Genomic DNA, 23,057 nt, shown 5'->3' with positions numbered 1-23,057 from the left:
TTTGAGGAAATATATAGTTTTCTTATAAACTTTGTTCAATTACTAATGTAACAATAACATCAAAATCTTATTCAGCCTTCAGATGGCTTTTAACAATTTAACAATTTTAATAATTCTTATTCTGGGACTCCTTCAAAGATATTTTGGAGTGATGAATGTAGTTGTGTATTTGAATTTTGATTTTCTATTTTTACTTTTTATACATTGCAATTGTGCAAAATGTACATTAAATCATTATCACATGTTTGTGTGGACAGCATCATGGTAAGCACTGTGAGGGTTAGAAGACCTAATAACACATAGTCCTTGCCCACTAGGAGTTTAATCTAGTCTCGTGGGGGAATAAAACAGAAAACAAATAATTACAAAAGAAAATAGTAATGCTAGTGCCATTTGAATTAGAAGATACAACAGAGGGAATGCTCACTTTTTTGCTGGAGTGACCCGAAAAAATTACACATGAGTGGAGCCTTGAAAGATGGAGAGGATTTGTAATATAGGTGAGGATAGCAGCATTATTGTATGTGACACAGAGAAGGGTGAATTAAAGACATGTTCAAGAGAACTGCATGCAATCTACAGTTAATGCAGGGTCCGTGTGGAATAGCAGGCTAGCAGGCTGAAAATTATTGTATTATTGGAGTGAATGGAATTTTGCTTGCCTAACTAAGAAGTATATTATTTACTTAGGTAATGGGGAACTAAGTAAGACTTTTGAACAAAGAGATGGCAGTTTTCGTATTTCAGGAATATTTATCTGGTGATAATGGTCAGGATTAACTGAAAATGACGAGAGACTGGGGGCAGGAGTAGAAACTATTCTGGGCAGGAAGATGTCTGAAAATCTTCCCCAGTAAGATGTTATGGAAAAACCAGAACGAACTTTTTGGCCAATCCAATATTTTTGAGGGGAAGAGGTTTGTTTTCAGTTTTCCTTCTGTTATTACAGAGGACTCAAAATAAAGGAGATTTCTGCAAATGGTTCAGCAAGGGCACAACTATGCAAGCTCTCCATATAGGCACTGTTCTAGGTACTAGGCTAGAGTGAAGAACAAGACAGGATCCCAGTCTCTCAAGCATTCATGGTGTAGAACAGTGTTTCTCAACCCTCACCATATATTAGAACCACTGGGGAAGATTTCAAAATCACAGTTGCCCAGGCACCTCCCCAGGGATTCTGATTCACCTATCTAGGGTGACATCAAGACATATTTATTTTTTACATTGTTTTTTGCTCTAAATAATTTTTGAGGAATAATTTTAGAATTATATAAAAGTTGTAAAGATAGTACAGAAGTTCCTATATAGCTCTCACCCAGTTTACCCTAATGTTAATATCTCATATAACCACGGTCCATTTATCAAAACTTAAGAAGCTAAGAGTGTTACATTACCATTAACTAAACTACAGATATTATTGGGATTTCATTAGTTTTTCTGCTAATGTCTTTTTTCTGCTTCTGGATGCAATCTAGGCTACAACATTGCATTTAGAGCAGTGGTCCCCAACCTTTTTGGCACCAGGGATGGGTTTCATGGAAGACAATTTTTCCACGGAGGGTGGGGGATGGTTCAGGAGGTAATGGGAGCAGTGGGGAGCGATGGGGAGCTGCAGATGAAGCTTCACTGGCTCGCCTGCCCACTGCTCACCTCCTGCTGTGCGGCCTGGTTCCCAACAGGCTGAGGACCAGTACCGGTCCATGGCCTGGGGGTTGGGGACCCCTGATTTAGAGTATTTTAATGGCTCTCCAAATGATTCTAATGTGCAGCTAGGGTTGAGGACCACTGGTATGGTGGGAGGTTACAATGCTATTTCCCTCCTATTTGCCACACCCTCTCCCACAATAAAATTTCCCCCCTCAGCATATATTAATTGAACAATGATTACTCATATCCCATTGTATTACTCAAGTAACAGTAAATATTGAGGACAGCACACCATATGATAGTCCCTTACATCTGGATGGCACTTCAGAACTTGTACTTTCAAATACATTTTTTAAAATTTGATCTGCACAAGAATCTTTGAAATAGGCTGGGCAGTGATTATCATTCCCATTTTACAGATGAGGGGATAACTGCAGAAAGGATGAGTACTCACCCAAAGTCTCATCTAACTTCCTCAGTGTTCTTTGTGATGGTTTTCAATCTTTGGAAATCTTGTCTCAATTTTACCTGCCAGGGTGGGTCAAGATTAGAGAAAGAGTAAACTGAAACCTCAAGTTCTAAACGTGTTTCATTAAGATGAATCTTACGAGATTTGCATATGTACAATGTACAGGGGCACAAAGGTGAAAGAGATAAGGAAGTAGATGATATGAAGAAATATAGTACATTAGAGGAAGAGGGGTCTTCTCTTTCTACCTTTTAGGACCCTTTCTGCTTACCTTCTTATCCCACTCCCTATATAGACATACAGACTCTGCTTTCTCACTATTCTCATTCAAACACCAGTGTGTATCTAAAAATGTTCCAGTTTTCTTCTTGGCTTAGAGCCTTCATGTCATAGAATTAAAGTTTTGCAAGAATCCATCTAGCCCTACTTTGTGCTACCCTCCACTCGTGGGTAGAATGGTTGTTCTTTAAAATCCATGAATCTTATGATATTAAATCTAATATGATGTGTGAGAAGATCCAAAGCTTTAATTGATATTCAAAGGGATCCTTCACTCAAATGAAAGATTAAGAATCATTACACTGAGAAGTGTTTCTCGAAGTGTAGACAGATGACCACCTGCCTTGAATCATTCAGGTTTTTTTAAGGCAGATTCCTAGGTCCTAGCTCCAGAGAAAGGGTTGTCTCATAAACTACAGATAATCGTATATAATAGTTATTTATATAATCATATATCCTCTAGACAGGATAACAGAAATTTCAAATCATATAATGAAAGGGCTACATATTTAAGTTCCCGTTTTTCATAAAGAGAAAGTTTTCCTTTAAATGAAGTAGCAATCTACTTCATCAGTGTATCCAATTCTGCTTTGCATTTCAGAACTTGTCACACTTGGTAATATATTTTTGGTGTGATTATCATTATATATGTTATCTAAAGCAAGGAGGGAAAATACCTCATTTTCTACAGGAGTCTGTCCACAAATTAAGCAAGACTATCACTTTTAGCAACACCTCCATCTAGTGGCAATTTGCAGCTATTACGGCCTCAGTTTTACAACGTGTATAGTAGCTCAGTGGTTCTCAAACTTGTTCTTGTTTCATCAGCTGCCCAGAATTGTTCCCTCCTCGAAAAAGAATAATGGTATTCTTTTCCAAATTTTCACGTGGAAAAAAACTATCAGAGAACACGTAGGTGTATGAATTTTATCAATTTTTAAAGTTTTTGTTTTAAAACCCACAATCTCTATTTTTGTCATGATTTTAAATACACGGACACGCTACTGTTGGTTAAATTTAAACATGTTTTACCTGCAGAAATTCTCTCACAAATAACCTGCAATAACTTGAAATGCATACCCTTTTGAACACTTCCTTTTCTCATGTATAAATTAAAATGTTTGCTGAATTTCGCAAAATGTCAAAACAAAAAACAAAACCCTATAATCTTCTCTTTAAATCTTTGGCTCCTTCTGATGGTTACTTTCTGCTAGTGGTCTATTACATGACAAATGAACAGGTTTAGGAACAGCTTTTCATGGTTGTTGAAGCTTTTCAATCTGTGGAGTTTTATGGTTTTGAATAATTTATTTTGCAGGCAGTATGTCCCCCCTCTCCCCATGAAGCAACAGGATAAAATGCTCAGAAGTAGAATTATATATACAGAGAAACTTGATAAATACACAGGTGAGAGATGACGTTACAAGTAAGTGGGTAAAAGGCCAGGCTAGTGGTGCAGGGATAACTGGTCATTGCATGGGATGAAAACTGACTCTTGTTGGCCCTCAACTTTTTAGAGCTGCCCAGAAACAACGACTACAATCCCCTCAATGTGTATGGCATGTTGACTCAGTTTCATTCTCGCTTAATTTCTTGTGAGGTATGGAGCACAAGGAACAGTCCCCACTTCTTACCCATTAATTTGGTGTGGGGCTACCCATCCATTAGATTTGAAATAAGGTTTACTTGTGGTTCCTTTCTGACAAAACATCGTTTTTCTTGTGGAAAAATGGGAGCATACAGAGAAGTATAAATGACCATCTGTGTATTCCCACCATTCAAGAAGAATTAACGTTTAATAACATCCGATCAGCTTGCTATGTGATAATTGTATATACATACTACTTTTATTTAAAAATTAGCGTCATGCACTGGATATGTAGGTTGATTATTATTTCGAGAGAGACATCTTTATGCATAAATCTTCATCGACGTGCTCCCCTTGGAAAGGGTGGTAACTGGGAGCTTCTGACTGCCCTGAAAGGGCGGGCAACTGCAAGGGATCCGCGGGATACAGCAGACACACGTTCAGAAGCAGAACGAGGGATCCAGGCCCTAATCGCCACCTAGCGGTGGCCTCCGGCGCCGCCCGCCGCGCGCCGCACTTCTCCCGCACTGCGCAGGCGCCATGCATGGAGACCGGAAGCGGAAGGCTTGAACGCGTTGGGTGGGCACCTGTGAGACCACTAGCCATGCGCGACTTGGAGGAGCCCGGCCCTCGACCCACAGTGACCTCGTGCGGGTGCGTGAAGCCGGCTCTGGAGACAGGTAACTTCTAAGAGGCTGAAGGTCCCGCACTCCGAAGAGCCCTAAGTGCAGGGAGCCGACTTCACTGCAGGGAGGGACGGCAAATGCGAGACCTAGAATGGACGTGGGTCGTTTTTCCTGATTATTGGAAGGCACGGGTCATGTGCTTAGTAGACCACGTGATGTGTCTTAGGCGAGCGGGATGACATCATCTCTCCTGTTCTGTTCTTGGTAGCTAAGGTGGCCTGGTCTTGGCAGAACAGCTACGTGCAGTGTAGTGGCCTTTGTCTTGGGGAGTTCTCACCCATAAATGAGAGATAGGATATATACAGCAGGTGTTCTGCCGATTCGGGATTAACGCCACAAGAGAGAAGCAACCTGTGCTGCAGGAAGTGTAGGAAATAGTTTTAAACTGGGCATTGAAAGATGGCATGAGTTTGTTTCTCTTTATTTTCACCCCTATTTTTAGGGCAGAATATATTAACTTTAGAAATCCGAGGAAGCAAATGGAAAAAAAGATGAAAGTAGTCGGCCATTACCCAGAGAAAACCACTGTTAATTTTTGGTGTCTACTTTCCATAATAGTTTCAGTGCCTACACACTAGAAACATGAGGTGATATGCGACACCATTGTTTTATAACTTCAAAAAAAAAACTTAAGGACTTCCTTGGTGGCGCAGTGGTTAAGAATCCACCTGCCAGTGCAGGGGACACGGGTTCAAGCCCTGGTCCTGGAAGATTCCTACATGTTGCAGAGCAACTAAGCCCATGCACCACAACTACTGAGCCTGCGCTCTAGAGCCTGCGAGCCACAACTACTGAAGCCCTCGCGCCTAGAGCCCATGCTCCACAGCAAGAGAAGCCACCGCAATGAGAAGCCTGTGCACCGCAATGAAGAGTTGCCCCCGCTCGCAGCAGCGAAGACCCAATGCAGCCAAAAGTAAATAAATAAATTTAAAACAATAAAACAAAACTTTGATTTGAATCCCAGCTCTACATTTATTAAAAACAAAACAAAACTTAAGGTTCATGAAAATCTTTCCATGGCAATTAATAATGTTAATTTTGAGAAGTTGCACACTATTTTATTTTATAGATGTGCTCTTATTTAACCAGTTCCCTATTGTTGGGCATTTAGGTTATTGCTGGTTTTCATTGTTCTAAATGAAAGTTTTGAAACTAAAATCTTTGTGTATGTTCTAAATGTTTAACTTGAATTTCTAAAAGGTATTGTTACATGGTCAACGGTTGTGCCTGTTAAAAAAAATTGTTGCATACTGCCAGATTATAGGTTTGATAGTTTTTTTCAAATTAATTCATTATTTATATTTTGGGCTGCTTTGGGTCTTCGTTGTTGCACGTGGGCTTTCTCTAGTTGTGGCGAGTGGGCTACTCTTTGTTGCGGTGCGTGGACTCCTCATTGCGATGGCTTCTCTTGTTGCAGAGCACAGGCTCTAGGCGCGCGGGCTTCAGTAGTTGTGGCTCGCAGGCTCAGTAGTTGTGGCACATGGGCTTAGTTGCTCTGCGGCATGTGGGATCTTCCCAGACCAGGGCTGGAGCCCGTACCCCTGCATTGGCAGGCAGGTTCTTAATCACTGAGCCACCAGGGAAGCCCCAGGTCTGATATTTTGACAGGCAGGAAAGAGCAGGGCTCAGAGGTCTACAGAGCATGGGGTCTGGGAGCTGTAAGTCAGAAGTGTTGGATGGGGGACTTCCCTGGTGGTCCATTGGTTAAGACTCTGTGGTCCCAGTGCAGGGGGCCAGGGTTCGATCCCTGGCCAGGGAACTAGATCCCACATGCATGCCCCGACTAAGATCCCGCACGTGGCAACAAAGATCCCACATGCCACAACTAAGACCCGGCACAGCCAAATAATAAATAAATAAATAAACAAACACAAGGAAGAGTAGCCCCCGCTTGCCAGAGCTAGAGAAAAGCCTGTGCGCAGCAATGAAGACCCAACCCAGCCAAAAATAAATAAATAAATAAATAGTTAAATAAATAAATAATAAAAATTTTAAAAAAGAAATATGACAGCTGTTAATAGTGGGAAACAAAAAGTTTAGAGAGTAGCGAGACATAAGGAACTCAGAATCCAGAGGACTGGTGTAGTGTGTTTTGAGGAGGGGAGGGACTGGCAAAGGGAAGACAAATTATAACAAGGGTAATTTAATAGTCCGGGCAAGAGGTGAAAAGGACCTGGACATTTCTGTCTGTACAAGACTTGTTGATAAGACTTGTGTACAGAAAGCCTCTGCGTTAATAACTTGTTGGGTTTTTTAAATTATATGATTAGTACAGTTGTAATATTGTTAAATTGAGGGAAAAGCCTGTGTAAGGGCTTTAAAAATCTCTCCTTGCTGAGCACCTTCTGTTGTACTAGGTACTTTACATATTTTAGTCATCTTTCCAAGATAGGATGATTATCCTTGTTTTATAGCTGAGAAAACTGGATTTAGAGAGGGAAGCAGTTTTGCCCAAGGTCATACAGCTAGTGTTACGGCCCTGTGTTGTTTTTGTCCTTTTTCTCTTTTCATACCAGCCATAGGCCCCAGGGAAACTTCTCCCTCTTTCCATGTGGTTCTCATGCCAGTACTCCTCTGACATACCTGTGCTCTCCCTATTCTGCATGTATGTAAGGCAGTTTGATTTAATTGTTGATTTACTTGTCCACTCTGTCAATGTACTGCACACCTTGATGGTGAGAACTGGTTCTTGTTTATGCCTGTTCCCAGGCACTCAGCACAGTGCTTAATGTTTTCTTTTTGTTTGTTTTTTGAGATATGAGGCAAGAGGAAGAAGATCAGAAATCCCTTGGGTGGATGTTCTCAGGCCTCCACTTCAAGGAGAGCATTCAAGCAGAATTTATATTTGGAAATCATTGAGCATTTATATTTCATAGCATTTAATATCCCAAGAACCGGGGCACAGAGAATAAATAAGTTCCAGACGTATTAGAATATGGTTAAGTTCCGATGTTTATTAGATGGATAGTTGATATGTTGAGAGTGGTCCCAAACATTTGAGAGTGACATAGCTGAGGGACTCCTTCCAATGTAGCTCGTTCAGTTCATTGCTTACCCAGTATTATCTTGCTTATGTTCTTATAGAGGTGAACAAACAGGGTTGGAATAAATCTAATTGGTTACAACTTATATTTATCATAGCATATGTATAGCCTGTGAAAAACAGGTATAGACTGATTCAATGAAGTGATAGCTCAAGTTAGTTATAAACTTTAGACCCCCAATCAGTCAAAGGCAAAAGTCTTTGATCATTACTACAGATATGACATTTCCCATGATATTGAAGCATATTGTGAGTTTCTCTCAATCAACTGTTAACTCCACTGTGGTAAGAGTTCTTGTTTTGTATTTTTTCCCCAAACTTAGCACAATGTCTGGCAATTGTAGACACTTGGAAAGTGTTTGTTAAATAAAGCAGAACATAACTGACTAGGGTAGGAGCCCTTTTTGGCCATTTTTCTTCATGGTATTTTTATGAACACCAGAGAATTGTTTGACTTCAGTTCCTTCATCTTTAAGATGTTTACTATATCAGTTCCACAGAGCATAGATGAAGGTTTAAAAAAAAGAGTGCCTGTAAATGTAGTTGGAAAAAAATTTAAAGTCATCAAAAACGTACACAGTGTCAATGGATCTTAGAATCATAATATTGAGAGAGAGAAAGCAAGTCTGAGAAGATACCAGTTGTTTTTTGTGTGTGTGGTACGCGGGCCTCTCACTGTTGTGGCCTCTCCCATTGCGGAGCACAGGCTCCGGACGCGCAGGCCCAGCGGCCATGGCTCACGGGCCTAGCTGCTCCGTGGCATGTGGGATCCTCCCGGACCAGGGCATGAACCCGCGTCCCCTGCATCGGCAGGCGGACTGTCAACCACTGCGCCACCAGGGAAGCCCCAGTTTGTTTGTTTGTTTTAACTCACAGTTCCATCTTTATTACTTTCAACAAAAGATACTAGAATGATACTTTTGTCTCTTCCTTGGTATTTGTCTACTGTATTAACTTCGACCATCCCGATAGAAGACTGTGCCAATAAATTATTGATGACTTTTTGCTGTTGCCTGTATGGTGCAATGATACCAATATCCGAGGGATTACAACCAGCCTAAACAGAAAAGAACACAATTTAAAGTCTCCACCAGTTTTAACCAGTGTTAAAATTTTGGTGAATATCCTTCTAGATGGCTTTCTAGACATACATATGTACATGTTTAGTTAGGTAAATACATAAAATTTTCATAAATAGGATTATGTTACACACATTCTTCTTTCACTTTTTCACTTTCCATTTTAATCAGTTTAGACTTACATAATCCTTTTCTCCGCGTAGCATGAATTTTTAAAGCACCTATACTCTTGTAGGCAAGTACTAGACAATGAGAACGTAGCAGTCAGTAAGACATAAAAACTCCTGCCCACATGGAGTTTACATTCTAGTGGGGCAGAGAGCTGCTGGAGCAAGCCTAACCTGAAATCTATACTGCCTCTAGATATTTTAGTACTGTGATCCCATACACTCCCTTTATTGCTTAATTAAACTAGTTTGTTTCGTGTGTTCTGTTGTTTTCAATTGAAAGCATTTTAACCTATATACAGTCTCTGTCTCCTTATCTTTCATTATTCTTTGCCTTGTATTTTCACACTCCAGCCAATCAAAATGGCTTGTTCCCTGCTTATGCTATAAAATTTCTCACTTAACTTTGTGCAGCTTATTCCCTCTGTTTGAAATACCCTCTTAGCCCTAACCAAGGTCACATAACATAGTAATGATTGCATAGAATTTGAATTATAGTCATAGTAGGTCTTCTAAAAATGAATTTTTCCTTTCATTCTTTCTTTCTTAGACCAATACTCTTTCCAGTTTATTATCTAAAGGGATGTATTGATAACAATGATATATGTAATGATAAGGATATTTATATGTATTTTTGATTGCTATAAGGATCTTATTTTATAGTTGGATAACATCTAATAGATTTTAAAACTATGAAATGGATGCATTAAAGAAAACATGTCTTCCTACATCTTTGCTTGACCTTTTCATTAATGATTTTTTATCTAATTTTCTTCTGTAGGGAATCTTTTAACTGAGCCAATTGGTTACTTGGAATCCTGTTTCTCGGCCAAGAATGGTACTCCAAGGCAGCCATCCATTTGTAGCCATTCACGGGCTTGTTTGAGGATTAGAAAAAGCATCTTTAATAATCCTGAACATTCCTTGATGGGCTTAGAACAGTTTTCTCATGTTTGGTAAGTTGTTTTATAGTTAGAAATGGTACTTTGCACCATAACTTGCCCTTGAGTAAAGTACTCCAGTTGGAGGCAACCCTGGAGACTGCCATCCAGACCACCCTTGTCTATTGCATGGGATTTTTGTACTATATTCATGCATATGATTGTCTGCGTAACTTGGACACCCTCGGGGAAGCTTGGGATCCACTGAGGGGCGCATTCCATCTGCAGTTGGTTCCAGTTTTGTTGAATGACTTCTGTTGAGCTGAAATCTGTAGACCTTCTCGATTCTGTCCATGGGTCATTATTCTGTCCTCTAGACCACGGGTCAGCCAGCTATGGCCTGTGGACCAAACCCATCGCATCTTCTGTTTTTGTAAGTAAGTTTTTGGGAACATAACCACGTGCATTCATTTATGTGTTGGCCATGGCTGCTTTTGTGTTACAACAGCAGAGTTGAATTATTTATAGCAGAGACTCGTTGACCTGCAAACCCTAAAATATTTACCACCTGGTCCTTTACAGAAAAAGTTTGTGGACCCTGCTCTAGACCCATGAAGTATTGTTTATTCAGGTACTTGACAAAAGCCTGTTAAGGTCCTAGCATGTGCCAGTTATTGTGTTACGGGCAGTGGATATAGAGATAAGACTGTCTTCTTTCAAAAAATGGGAATGATATTACTCTTTTTCCCCCCACTGATTACATTTTAGTACCATTAGAAGCATTCTTTCTGTTTTAATTTGTGGGGATTAAAGGCTTTTTTCTTCCTCAAATCATTATGATAGATTAACTGTGTTCTTTTCTTACTCAGTGGTTTGGTTTATTTTCAATAGGATTTTGTTTGTTTTTCACAAAAATGGTCATTTGAGCTGTAAGGCAAAAGTGCAGCCTCCTAGGCTGAATGGTGTGAAGACTGGCGTTTTCTCTACAAGGAGCCCACATCGTCCCAATGCGATAGGACTGACCCTAGCCAAACTGGAAAAGGTAGAAGGTAATTTGTACTTTTACCATTTTTTCCTTAACCAAAAGAAGTCTTATAAAATCAACATAGTATTCAGCACTGGCTGTTATTGAGACAAGTACCAATGGTGTTAGCCCCTGTGAACCACCAGACATTGAAGAAAATGAAACGATTAAAAGAATGTCAGCATTGAAACACTTTGGAATAAGCTCTCGTAGGATGCTCAGAGTTAGTTTATGTCATTATATTTATCAGAAGTTATTAAATTATTTAAAAGTAACTCTTAAGATTTTATAATTAGTAACCAAATTTTTTCTGACTTGGAATGCAGTAAATATAAAATGATCTAAAAATAACTGGACACTCTTGGGGCTTCCCTGGTGGTGCAGTGGTTGAGAGTCCACCTGCCGATGCAGGGGATGCGGGTTCGTGCCCCGGTCCGGGAAGATCCCACATGCCGCGGAGTGGCTAGGCCCGTGAGCCATGGCCGCTGAGCCTGCGCGTCTGGAGCCTGTGCTCTGCAATGGGAGAGGCCACAACAGTGAGAGGCCCGCATACCGCAAAAAAAATAAGTAAATAAATAACTGGACACTCTCAAAATTTAACGCACAGTAACTGGTTGCACGTGCATATATGGTCAGCACATCTGACCACAGTGTGGTGGATCATTTCTTCCTTGCACCCCTGAGGAAATGAACATACATCGTGTCTGCTGTGCCGCTGTCCACTGTGATGTGAGGCAGAGGGTCTGCGATGGATACACCATAGGTTGAACATCTGTCAGATTGTGGGAGAACCTGTGTAGAATACCAGATTAGATTTAACTACGTGTTCATATATAAACACGTTACTGAGCCGTTCTTTTTTTTTTTTTTTTTTTTTTTTGTGGTACGCGGGCCTCTCTTTATCGTGGCCTCTCCCGTTGCGGGGCACAGGCTCCGGACGCACAGGCTCAGCAGCCATGGCTCACGGGCCCAGCCGCTCCGCGGCATGTGGGATCTTCCCGGACCGGGACACGAACCCGTAACCCCTACATCAGCAGGCGGACTCTCAACCACTGCGCCACCAGGGAAGCCCTGAGCCGTTCATTTTTGAAAGCCTCCCATTCTTGAATGCCTTGGACCTGATCAGCACATTTGGGTGTGCTGGGTAACACACAACTTGGGTAACAGTACTGGAATGTTTTATGATCGTTCGTGCAACCACACGTATTTTCTGAGCACTGAATATGTGCCAACCATTGTTCTAGGTGCTGGGAATATAGTGGCAAGCAGATTAGATAAAAATCCCATCCCTACAGAGGATCTTAGCATTCTAATGGGGAAGATCAAATCAGAAAGGTGAAAGGCAAACACAGTAGCGCTGTAGACACTCTTATAAATAAGCGTTATAAGGATGACTAGTGTTTGTGTGGTGCTTTGCAGTTTATAAAGAGTGTTCATGTATGGTATCTCACAGTGGCTCGTGGGCTTGATAAGGTAGCAGTCTCCGTGTTATGGGTGAGGGCACTGAGGCTCTTTGATGTTTGATAATTTACCCAATAGCATCCAGCCAGGGGGTTGTCTGACTTCAAATCCCATGAACTCTCACCTGTGCCCCAGTGCTTTTCTTTCTTTTGCAAACATTATTAGGCATAATCTATCACTGAGAAAGTCCAAAATCTTCTTTCCAAAGTTCCAGGTTCATTCACAGTAAGCATGTTTTAGAAATCAGAGTCCTTTGTTAGTCATGTTTTTCTCAAACGGAGATAGGATCAAATGTGATCACATGCAGTTTTTGATTCTCACCGGGCCACTATTCCAAGGATCAAGTTAGTAGACTTTGCCCCAGTAGAAGGAACTGAACAGCAGCTGTGTAAGTGGGACAACTGGGGACCTTTCCTTAATATTTGGTAATGGTGACTTATGTTCTGTTTAATTTTTTTTTTTTTGGCTGCGTTGGGTCTTTGTTGCTGTGCCCGGGCTTTCTGTAGTTGCGATGAGCGGGGTTTCTCATTGCCTCTCATGTTGTGGATCATGGGCTCTAGGCATGCGGGCTTCAGTAGTTGTAGCACGTGGGCTCAGTAGTTGTGGCACGTGGGCTCTAGAGCATGTGGGCTTCAGTAGTTGTGGCGTGTGGGCTCAGTAGTTGTGGCATATGGGCTCTAGGGCATGTGGGCTTCAGTAGTTGTGGCGCATGGGCTCAGTAGTTATGGCTCATGGGTTCTAGAGCGTAGGCTCAGTAGTTGTGGCACACAGGCTTAGTTCATCAGCAGCATGTGGGATCTTCCCGGACCAGGGATCAAACCCATGTCCCCTGCATTTGCAGGCAGGTTCTTAACCACTGTGTCACAGGGAAGTGCCGTGTTTAATTATTCAGTGGAGTATTAGATTTCTATTGCTGTGTAACAAATTACCGTGCACTATCAGTTTAAACAGCACACATTTATTATGTGTTTAAAACATCACAATGTTTCTATAGGTTAGGAGTATGGGCACAGCTTAGCTGGGTCCTCACTTAAGAGTCTCACCAAGCTGCAGTGAAGTGGAATGAGTTCTTTCCTGGAGGTTTGACTGTAGAAGAATCCATTTCCAAGCCTACTCTGGTCATAGGCAGAATTCACTTCCTTGCAGTTGTGGTTCTGAGGGTCCTGGCCTCTTGCTAGTTGTTGGCTGGTGGCTGCCCCCAGCTCCTAGAGGTGGCCCCCAGCGCCTAGAGACCTCTCGCAGTGCCTTGCCACACGGGCTTTCCCAGCAAGGCCGCTTGCGTCTTCAAGCCCACAGGGAGAGTCTCTCAAGTGAATCTGCCAGCAAACACAGGAGTCTTAGATAACATAATGTAGTCACTGAAGTGATATCAAGTCATACTCAAGAAGAGGGGATTATACACCAGGAGGTGACATCATGGGGCCACCTTAGACTCTGTTTGACACATTGGAAACCATCATCAGTCCCACAGAGATATATTGAGGACTCTGATGTGTCTGGAACAGAGTTAGAAGCCTCCAGTGATGCAAAGGTGAGATGGCCCCACCTAGTGCTCGAGGACCTACTTACTGTCTAGGGGGAGAGACTCTAAGCAGGTCATTGCTAGACCACGTGACGAGGCCTCCAGGAGAGGTTCGGGCACAGGTACCTCTGCGGAACCCAGAGGAAAGAATGCTTATGTCTGGAAGAGCCAGAAAGGCTCTGTAAAGGAGGTGTTACATGAGAGCCTTGAAGAGCAATTAGGAGTTTGACAGATAAAGAAGAGAATGGGTTTCTAGGTAGAAAGAAAACTGTATATTGGCACCAGGTATAAGAGGGCCTGGTGTGTAAGAGAATTGTGAGTAAGCTTGGTGGGGTTTAAGCAGACGTTGTTGATTCTCCAGTTGTTTGCACTGTTTTTCATTGTTAATATTTCTAAGAGGATGTTTTTCACATTATAGGTGGAGCCATATACCTTTCTGGAATTGACATGATTCATGGCACACCTGTACTAGACATAAAGCCCTACATAGCTGATTATGACTCGCCACAAAATTTGATTGAGCCTTTAGGGGACTTTAATTTACAGAATAACCAATGTAAACCAAAAACTGTGTCCCAGTGTGATGGCAAGACTGATAGCTGTGACCAGCAACAGCTCTCAGGGTACGAGGAACCACAGCTCTACAGTTGCACTAAGGAGAAACCTAAATGTCCTGAAGATAGAACTTGGCGAGAAAACAACGCAAAACACGACAACTCAGCAAAAACCCAGCAAAGCTCACCTGAGCCCAGAGAGAGAGCAGCAGATTTGGGTGAAGAATCAGGAAGTGGTCCAAGTCCTAGGGTAGCAGAAGAGCAAAGTGGCCCATGTTGCCTGGAGAAGAGCTTTTCAGAGGAACAAGCAGGCAGCAGGCTGAGGAGAGGGGAAGCAGCGGTGGTGGCACAAGGACACAGCACGGAGATGCCGCCCGAGGCTCTTCCCTGCCCTTCCAGGGTGGCTGGTGTAGCCCACCACAGTGCGGTCCCCACCTGGGTGAGAGAGGCTCCCGTGGCCACCTTGGGAGTCCGGTTTACTCCTCACGCGGAGATGGACCTTGAGCACCTCAGCTCAGGTGAACCAGGTACTTTCCATTTCTTGTTTCTGAATGAGAAATGAGCTTTTACTTGGAGGTTTAGGCAAACTTGCTATTTCTGAGGGCAGTTCTTTTTTTTTTTTTTTTTTTTGCGGTACGCGGGCCTCTCACTGTTGTGGCCTCTCCCGTTGTGGAGCACAGGCTCTGGACGCGCAGGCTCAGCGGCCATGGCTCATGGGCCCAGCCGCTCCACGGCATGTGGGATCTTCCAGGACCGGGGCACGAACCCACGTCCCCTGCATCGGCAGGTGGACTCTCAACCACTGCGCCACCAGGGAAGCCCTCTGAGGGCAGTTTTATATAGAGTATTTGTGATGATGACTTGTAAAGAAATGTAGAAGTATAAAATCATACTTGGTCAACGTCATCATCTGATGGCTTTCCATCAACAACTGTTTGTTCAGCACAGTGAGTGCCGGGCAGTCAGTCAAGTGTTCACTGAGAACGGCTGCTGCCCAGGAATTGGGCCTCTTGTTTGCGTGTGGCAGTAGCTCTTGGAGTTCTCAAACAGCATTCGGAAGCTAAATTGTGCTTGCTCTGTACCTATGTAGATTGAGTTTTTTCATCTGTTTCACTATCTGAGTAGAGAAATGTCTCATCTTGTTTTACCTATTGGGTGATGGATAGCTCGACCTCTGTCACAGAGCCCAGGAGTAAGAAGGAAAGAGTGTCTTAGCACAGAAATTGTCCCCATAAAGTCCCAGCACTAGAGGCATGCACTTCACTGCAGAAGAGAAAGGCCACAGGGCTTTTAACTTGGAGCCTGTTTACTCTAACACATGGTTGTTAACAAACATTGTTATCTGGTTTTTCCAGCCCACAAGCAGATTCCAAGCAGCTGTCCAGAGTGAAGGAGAGGTCCATTAAAAAGTGGGTGCGGTGATTCCTGTAAGAAGTAGCCAGTTAGTTGCCAAGGAGATGTCAGATTTCACCTGCCCCTGGATGGTGGTTCTACTCTCTTTCCTAAGGCTTTATGTTTAAACAGAACATTTGACTTCTAAATCAATCTCTTTATTTTTAAAGTTTTGTTTATGAAAGTTGTTTAATCACTGTGTACAGTTCATGGGAAGAGGAAGGTCAGTTTTTTTTTTTTTTGTGTGGGGAGTGGGATGCATCCCACATGGCTTGTGGGATCTTAGTTCACCGACCAGGGATTGAACCCTCGGCCTCAGCAGTGAAAGCGTGGAGTCGTCGCCACTGGACTACCAGGGGAATCCCCAAGTTGTGTTCTTCTTATTGCAGGTATTGGTCAGGCTTCATTTAAATATTTTCAGTCAGCGGAGGAAGCAAGGTGTGCCATCGAGGCTGTGCTGTCAGCCGACCCTCGGTCTGTATATCGACGGAAACTCTGCCAGGATCGTCTTTTCTACTTTACAGTAGACATAGCACATGTCACGTGCTGGTTTGGTGATGGCTTTGCAGAGGTCTTAAGGATCAAGCCGGCTGCTGAGCCTGTTCAGATGAGTGACCCTGCGGAGTCCTTGGTGTCTCTGGGATCGTGAGTAGCCTCCATCGAGTCTTTAAGACAGCCTAATTGACTTCGGTATGGCTGTTGGATTTTCTGTACAAGCTAATGATGTGCCTTCTTTGCAGAAAGAAGCAACACTTTGTGATCTCACTGCTTTGATTGATTTGGGTTGTTCAGAATATTTATTTGAAAAACATGTATTTTAATAAACTAAGAGATACAGAATTTGGAGAAATCGCCATATCATGATCATTTTTGATCAGTTAATATTGAAGAATCCAAAGGTGATGCTTTATCAGTGTTTTCTGAAAGAAGTCAGTTCTTCTTGGCACTTGATAAAACTGGGCAGAAGCTGGGGGGATGTGTTGACCAATTCATGTTGGTTTTTTTGTCTGAAAAAGCCTGACCTCTCTGTTTTATTCTAAATCAAACTGAGTTATGATATCTTAAGAAACTAACAAATCAAAACCAAGTAGTTATAAAGATCTTTAGAGACTAAACCCCTGTGTTTCAGAGACTTTGCCACACACACACACGCATGCACACACGCACACACATGTATGTGTAATATTTAATCCTGATTCCAAAATTAGAGACTCTTAAGGTTTCTTTGGATGCCTTTGTATCAGAAAAGAAAGTCACTCTGAGAAGTCCAAGAAAATAACTTAATTACTGGTTTATTTCTTATTTATTCTATGACTGTTTACTGAGAACTATTGTGAGTTAGGTTTTGGTGATAGAATGAGATGAACAGGATGCATTTCTTTTTGCAGGTCATAGTTGTGGAGGAAGAAGACACAAACACATTGTTGTATTACAGTTAGATAGAGTAATTAAGTCCATACATGATTCCTGTGTAAGCACCACACGGGAAGCAGTTGTAAGAATGTATTGCCTATAGGTGACTTTAAAGATGTGATCCCAGATAACTGAAGATTTATGTCAGTGTAACCAAATTAGGCACCTGTCAACATGACGTAGGCTTTCCTAATCGCAACTGTAGATCTTCATAGCTGCTTGATCATGGTTTTGAAATGAGCCCTGCTGCCTGTGGATACTTGCACAGAGTCATTTATGGCTGATGACACTGCACTCCTGAAACAAACTGCGTTTTATTTGAGTTTACTTAGAACCTCTTGGGGAGGTATATTTAATTCGACTTTTAAAAAGCTTTTTATTTCTAGATAATTACAGATTCATAGGAAGTTGCAAAAAATAGGGCAAAGGTCCCGTGTACCCTTTACCTAGCTTCTTCCCATGGTAACAGCTTACATAACTATGGTATGATGTTAAAACTAGGAAGTTGACATTGGTACAATCCACCGTTTATTTTGATTTTGAATTCTTTTCTCTTAAAATTACTTTGAGACTGAGTCAGGTCTTGAAGCACAAAATGTTGATATTTAATATGGAAAAAATAACTCTCAGGACCATACCAACCGGACTTCTAGCAAGAGGACTGTTCTGTTGTTTGGGGTTTTAATATACATTCTCAGGATTTTAAAACTAAAATCCTAAATATAATCCAGCTTAGTTCTCTGCCAGCTCACCAGTCTTTTCATTATACCCAGTGTTTGGCCCTCTCCCCCTGGTTAAACCCCTCGGTGATGACGCTTCACGCCTGCCCTGTGTAGCTCGTTATTAAAGTGTTCTTCCTTTATATGAGATCAGATCTGTTCTCTGATAACTCCACCCTCTGGCCAGGCCACATAGGGTAAAGCTGATCAGGCTCCCATGTTTTCTTCAGCTGTTTCTCATATAACATGTTCTTGAGCCTCACCCCACCCTCATTCCTTGAGTCCCCCATGTGAACTTTTGTCTCTAGGCAAGTGTCGTATTGTGAGGAAATTTGTATCTCTGGATTACGAACTTCCATCCCTCAGCAAGAGAAATCATTTAAAGTAAATGTGCTATTCCTTTTCATCTTGGAAACTTTTTCAAAAGAAAGGGACACAAATGACATCCACCTTAGAGTTTAGCCTTTGCTTTTTGGTGCCTGTTTGGGGAGCCCTGATAGCTGATTATTTTCACTAGCTTGGAGATAAACTCCAGTTCAAGCTGTTTAGGTAATTCTGGCTTTTGGCCCACCTGCCCCAGCTTTCCAGAACAGTAACTTCCACAAGAAACGCTGATACTTGTCAGTCACATATAGGAAGAGATTAGAAGGATGAGTGCCATTTATTACATTTTAAAATTGTAGCCTGGCTTAAGGAGGGGGATGGATTATTCCAGCACGTGGAGGCTGTGCACAACCAGGTAGACTCTTAGCTAAACCCATGAGCCATGTGTTTGTCAAGCTCTTGTTGGTAGTTTTCTTTTTATGATACAGTCCCAAAGGAGGCAGATGAGGACTCAGTAATAATGAAATGTGCATCAGTTACTGAACTTTTAGCACATCCTGGGCACTGAGCTACATGCTCTCCCTACATTGACCAGAGGTTAAGCGACGTGTTCAGGCTCACAGAGCTGGTCAGCCAAGCATCAAGGATTTCAGCCCACCCGCCTGGTCCCAGAGTTGGCTCCCTTCTTAGCTTGGTGCTCCTGCCTCCCCCAGTGCAGGTGCAGATGCTCAGCCAACCATGCTGCTTTATTTGAAGCAGCTCCATATGCTTCATAAGCACAGGGTGCTTCACTTAGAGCGATGCTGATGGAAATCTAATCACTAAACGAAGAATAGGGAGAGGAATACGGGCGGAGATGTCCATTCCCACTAGATCTGCTTGGAACCTCCTGGGAAGCAGCATGGGAGATGTGGAGAGCACTGAGGCTGGCCTCAGAAATTTCAAGCACTCTTTCTGCTCTGCCCTGTGCTTGCTGTGTGCCCGTGGGCGAGTCACTGAGCCCACCTCCACCTCCGTGACCTTACAGAGTTATTGTTACAAGGATAATGCTTGGGAAAGTATTTTCTAAACTCTTCCATGGTCTGTAACTTAGGTCATTTTTTTATTGTGCCTGTCATCATCAACACCCTTTCTCTGTCACTCTGCTCTGGCTTACCTGGCTGGACAAGCAGACTCAGGAGAATGAAGGGGTCCCTAAAATCCAGTGTATAGAAGGTCTTGTTTTATTATCATTACAGAATTTTTTTTAAAAAAGAACTTCTTTTAGCAAGTTATAGGACGTTTTGCTAAGGGAGCTGTCACAAAGAGCCCCACCTTAAGGACCCAGTTGACATTTTGCCACCTGCCCCCCCGCCGCTTTCCCTCCTGAGGTTGCACATGTACCAGGAACCGCCTTCACTGCCCATATGCACACAGTCCCCAGCTCAGTCCCTTTCTCACGCACGATCCTCTTTAGTACCCTGTCTCTCTCACCTTCTTTCCTGATTCCAGCCCAGATATTTCAGGGTAGTCTGCATTTCTTTTATTTGTTTAGCCTTTTTTTTTTGCATTTCTTTTATAAGAAAATAGAATTAATCATGATGTGAAATTATTAAGGTAAGTTCTACCTCTGTGACAGAGAAGAGGCAAGTTGTAAGGATTAAAAAAGCTCAATGAAATATAATAGGGATTTTTGGTCATTGTTAAAAATAAGGTTCCTCATCTGGGTAGCCACCAAACGACTCTCCAGCATCCTCTCTGATCTGCTCTCTGCCCCCTCTCTGCCTCTGTGGGTTCCAGGAAGTGGGACTCACAGAGGACTCAAGGTTTAGGTCAGTGCATGTGACTGTGAGTGACAAGCACAAGAAAAGCCTTTCCAGTACCCACAGTGACGGCAGGGGGTGGGGGGCAAAAACTCAGCAGTACCCTCTCTGTTTTCTGATGGAGGGTGGTACTTGGCCTACGAACTCAAGCCACACAGACCAATCAACTTTGAGTCAATGTATGTTTATGTTGTGCTGACAAAAACGGTAGGGTTGGATGTAATACAGGGTTTCCTACTTTTTCTACCTTGTAGATAACTTGAGAAGTCTATTCAGATTCTTCACTAATTCTTCATGCAGTTCAAGATGTGTAAAACTTTTTTATTCAGTGTTAACTAATTTTATTTTTAAAAATCACCACATGCTAAACACTGAAGAAGTCTAATAATTCTTCACAGCGGTATAGACGTTATAGTTTACAAAGCCATTTAAAATATGTTGACTCATTTGGTATCTTAGCAACATTTTGGGTGGATTTTGCTTCTGGGCACTAAGCTGGGAACCTAACCGCTATTTAGAACAGGGCTCAGCAGACTATAGTCTGAAGGCCAAGTTTGGCCCACAGCCTGTTTTTGTGTCACCTGGGAGCTAAGATTGGTCTTTATATTTTTAAAAGATTGTAAACAAAAGCAAACAGCCCCCAAAGCTGAACCAGTGACAGAATATGGCATGCAAAGCTGAAGATTTTACCATCTGGCCCTTTACAGAAGACGTTTATGGACCCTGATTTAGAACATTATTTCTCTGAAAAGGTGTTATGAGTTCCAGAAAGCTTATTTACAAATAGGTTTTTGGGTTATTGCATGCTTTTAAGTCATGGACTCTAAATCCTTTTGAAAAGATTTAGTCATGTAGCCATGTGAGAAAACTCACCAATACAACATAAATAGTAAAGTATGTGTTATAATGTTCTATTCATACATGTCAAATGAGGATATACAATTCCATGTTTATACATATGTAGAAAACTTCTAGAAGGATAAATACAAGTATGCTAACAATGGTTGCTTGGGGGTGGGGGCATGTTCTCTGGGGGCTTATTGGGGAAGGGAACTTTTCACTTTATTCTCTTCAGTATGCTGTGGATTTTTTCCTAATCATGAGCACTTGTTATTTTTATAGGTGGAACATAAGGAGAGTTAAATGTCCTAACTTGAATAAGTTCGATTTATATAAATATGTAACTTTGTCCTTGTGCGCCCCCCCCCCCCCAAATCTGGTAAATATAGTTAGAGACATTTTTTCCTGGAGCATCACATGTGGATCACAGAAACAGAAATCACCCAGGTCACACATCAGCTGTGGAGCTGAGCCAGTTTGGAGCAGGTAGACTGGCTGGGCCTGGGCAGCTTGTCCCCAAGGATGCACTGACTTTTTCTGTTCTTCCCAGACAGGGTTTTGGATAAGGCATTAGGCCTCCAGGCAGAAGACAGGCGCCTGTGCGGGATGGTGTTGCTGGTAGGGGGCTGAGCTCCTGAGAGCGCCTTAGCTCCGTACTTGCCAAACCTGTGCAGTTCGTCCAGGCCAGACAAAGGGATGGGTCTCTGCTTGCAGGATCATTTCACTCGTCAGCTCCTCCCACTGGTTCTCTGTCTGCTTGCATTTAGTGAGCTCACAGGCCATTTGACTGCTGGGGATTGCTCTCCCTGGATCCCCAGGGCTGGCCCTTACCCACTGTCACAATGGGAACTCTGAGGTCAGTCAGCAGGAAAGGAGAGGCTCGGAGCTGGGGATCGACTATTCCCACTGAGTCAGGGGACTGTGCCGAGATTGAGGTGGGGCAGACTAGGAAGAAGGGCAGGCTGGCACGGTCGCAGGTGGCAGAGCTGAGCCTGCGTTGGCGGTGGAATAGGGCTGTCAACAGATTGGAGGCTCAGGCTCTGCCTGGGTTGGGGAGGAGTCGAGGTCAGAGAACTGGCAGAGCCAGGGCAGGACCGAGTCCCAGAGGGGTTAGGCTGGTTATCCAGCGTCCTCAGGGACTTCAAGTCAGGGACCCCCTCATATCAGAGCTGGAGATTTCTCTTCCTTAGTTCTTTGCCCAATATCCTATCTTTGCCAAGATAAAAGGTCACATTCAAAGATACCTTCAATCTAGGAGGGCAACATGAGTAAGAAGTGCTTGGAAACGACAAGGCAAGGAGAAATCAAGTGACATAAAATGGATTGATTAGTGAAGCCATGCACAGAATATCTGCTAGGTCCTCAGGTGGGAGGAGCTTGGTCATCAGAGCTTGCCCTCTCTTCTTCTTGGGAATCCTACTACCACACAAACAAGCCTGAGTTAGCCTGCTTGAGATCATGGCTCAGCTGACTCTGAACCAGTCACCAGACATAAAAGTGAAGCCATCCTGTATCATCCAGCTGTATCTGTGTTGGCCTAGATGACCAGCCAACACAAAGAATCATGAGGGGAAAAAAATGTTTATTTTAAGCCACTAATTTTGGGATGATTTGCTATAAAACAAAAGCTAGCTTATACATTTAGCTACCACACTCTTGAGCAGTGGAAAGTGAGTTTATTTAATAGGAGGGGTTAACATGACAAAATCCTTAAATGATAAAGGGGTTTTTAGGGCAGGATGGATTTTTGTGATGAAAGTCATGAAAAAATAGTAATAAATAATAGCTAACATTTATTAAGCACTTCAGGTTAGGTACGGAGCTAAGAGTTTTAATTAACATGGAATATCTCATTATGAGGAAAGATACTGTTATTTCCATTATACAGTTGAGAAGCTGAGGATCAAGGACATTAAATTACAAGTTCTCACGGTTAGAAAGGGGGAAGACTTAGGATGTAAATCCTGTCTGTCAAACTGAAGAACCAACATTTTTTATATTGATTTTGAAACTTAAAAAAAATATTTATTGGTTGCGCTGGGTCTTCATTGCTGCAGGCGGGCTCCTTAGTTGCAGCTTGCAGGCTCCTTAGTTGTGGCATGCGAACTGTTAGTTGCAGCATGCATGTGGGCTCTAGTTCCCTGATGGAGATTGAACCTGGGCCCCC

General features: G+C 42.6%; 1 protein-coding gene across 3 annotated transcripts; it reads left to right on the top strand.

The window, feature by feature from the left end:
• The first annotated feature begins 4,529 nt into the window (after positions 1-4,529).
• Positions 4,530-16,619, top strand: TRMO (tRNA methyltransferase O). Of its 3 annotated transcripts, none has more exons than XM_060101067.1 (5): positions 4,530-4,663; positions 9,740-9,914; positions 10,731-10,888; positions 14,265-14,927; positions 16,182-16,619. In XM_060101067.1, the coding sequence occupies exons 1-5, from the start codon at positions 4,588-4,590 to the stop codon at positions 16,439-16,441; spliced, it is 1,332 nt and encodes a 443-aa protein (XP_059957050.1). In that variant the 5' UTR covers positions 4,530-4,587; the 3' UTR covers positions 16,442-16,619. The 3 variants fall into 3 exon arrangements, with proteins under 3 accessions (XP_059957050.1, XP_059957051.1, XP_059957052.1); XM_060101068.1 differs by lacking the exon at positions 4,530-4,663 and adding an exon at positions 5,205-5,582; XM_060101069.1 differs by lacking the exons at positions 4,530-4,663; positions 10,731-10,888 and having other exon boundaries at positions 9,837-9,914.
• The last annotated feature ends 6,438 nt before the right edge of the window (positions 16,620-23,057 follow it).

Source organism: Mesoplodon densirostris, chromosome 6 (genome assembly GCF_025265405.1).
Source record: "Mesoplodon densirostris isolate mMesDen1 chromosome 6, mMesDen1 primary haplotype, whole genome shotgun sequence".
NCBI lineage: Eukaryota > Metazoa > Chordata > Mammalia > Artiodactyla > Ziphiidae > Mesoplodon > Mesoplodon densirostris.
Note: the sequence above shows the minus strand (reverse complement) of the source record. Positions and strands in the feature narration are given on the sequence as shown.

Excerpts from the sequence above, each read along its gene's own strand:
- TRMO (XM_060101067.1), top strand. The coding sequence starts at position 4,588 with ATGCGCGACTTGGAGGAGCCCGGCCCTCGACCCACAGTGACCTCGTGC. Across the intron at positions 4,664-9,739 it reads GAAGCCGGCTCTGGAGACAG|GGAATCTTTTAACTGAGCCA; the intron begins GTAACTTCTAAG and ends TTTCTTCTGTAG. Across the intron at positions 9,915-10,730 it reads GAACAGTTTTCTCATGTTTG|GATTTTGTTTGTTTTTCACA; the intron begins GTAAGTTGTTTT and ends TATTTTCAATAG.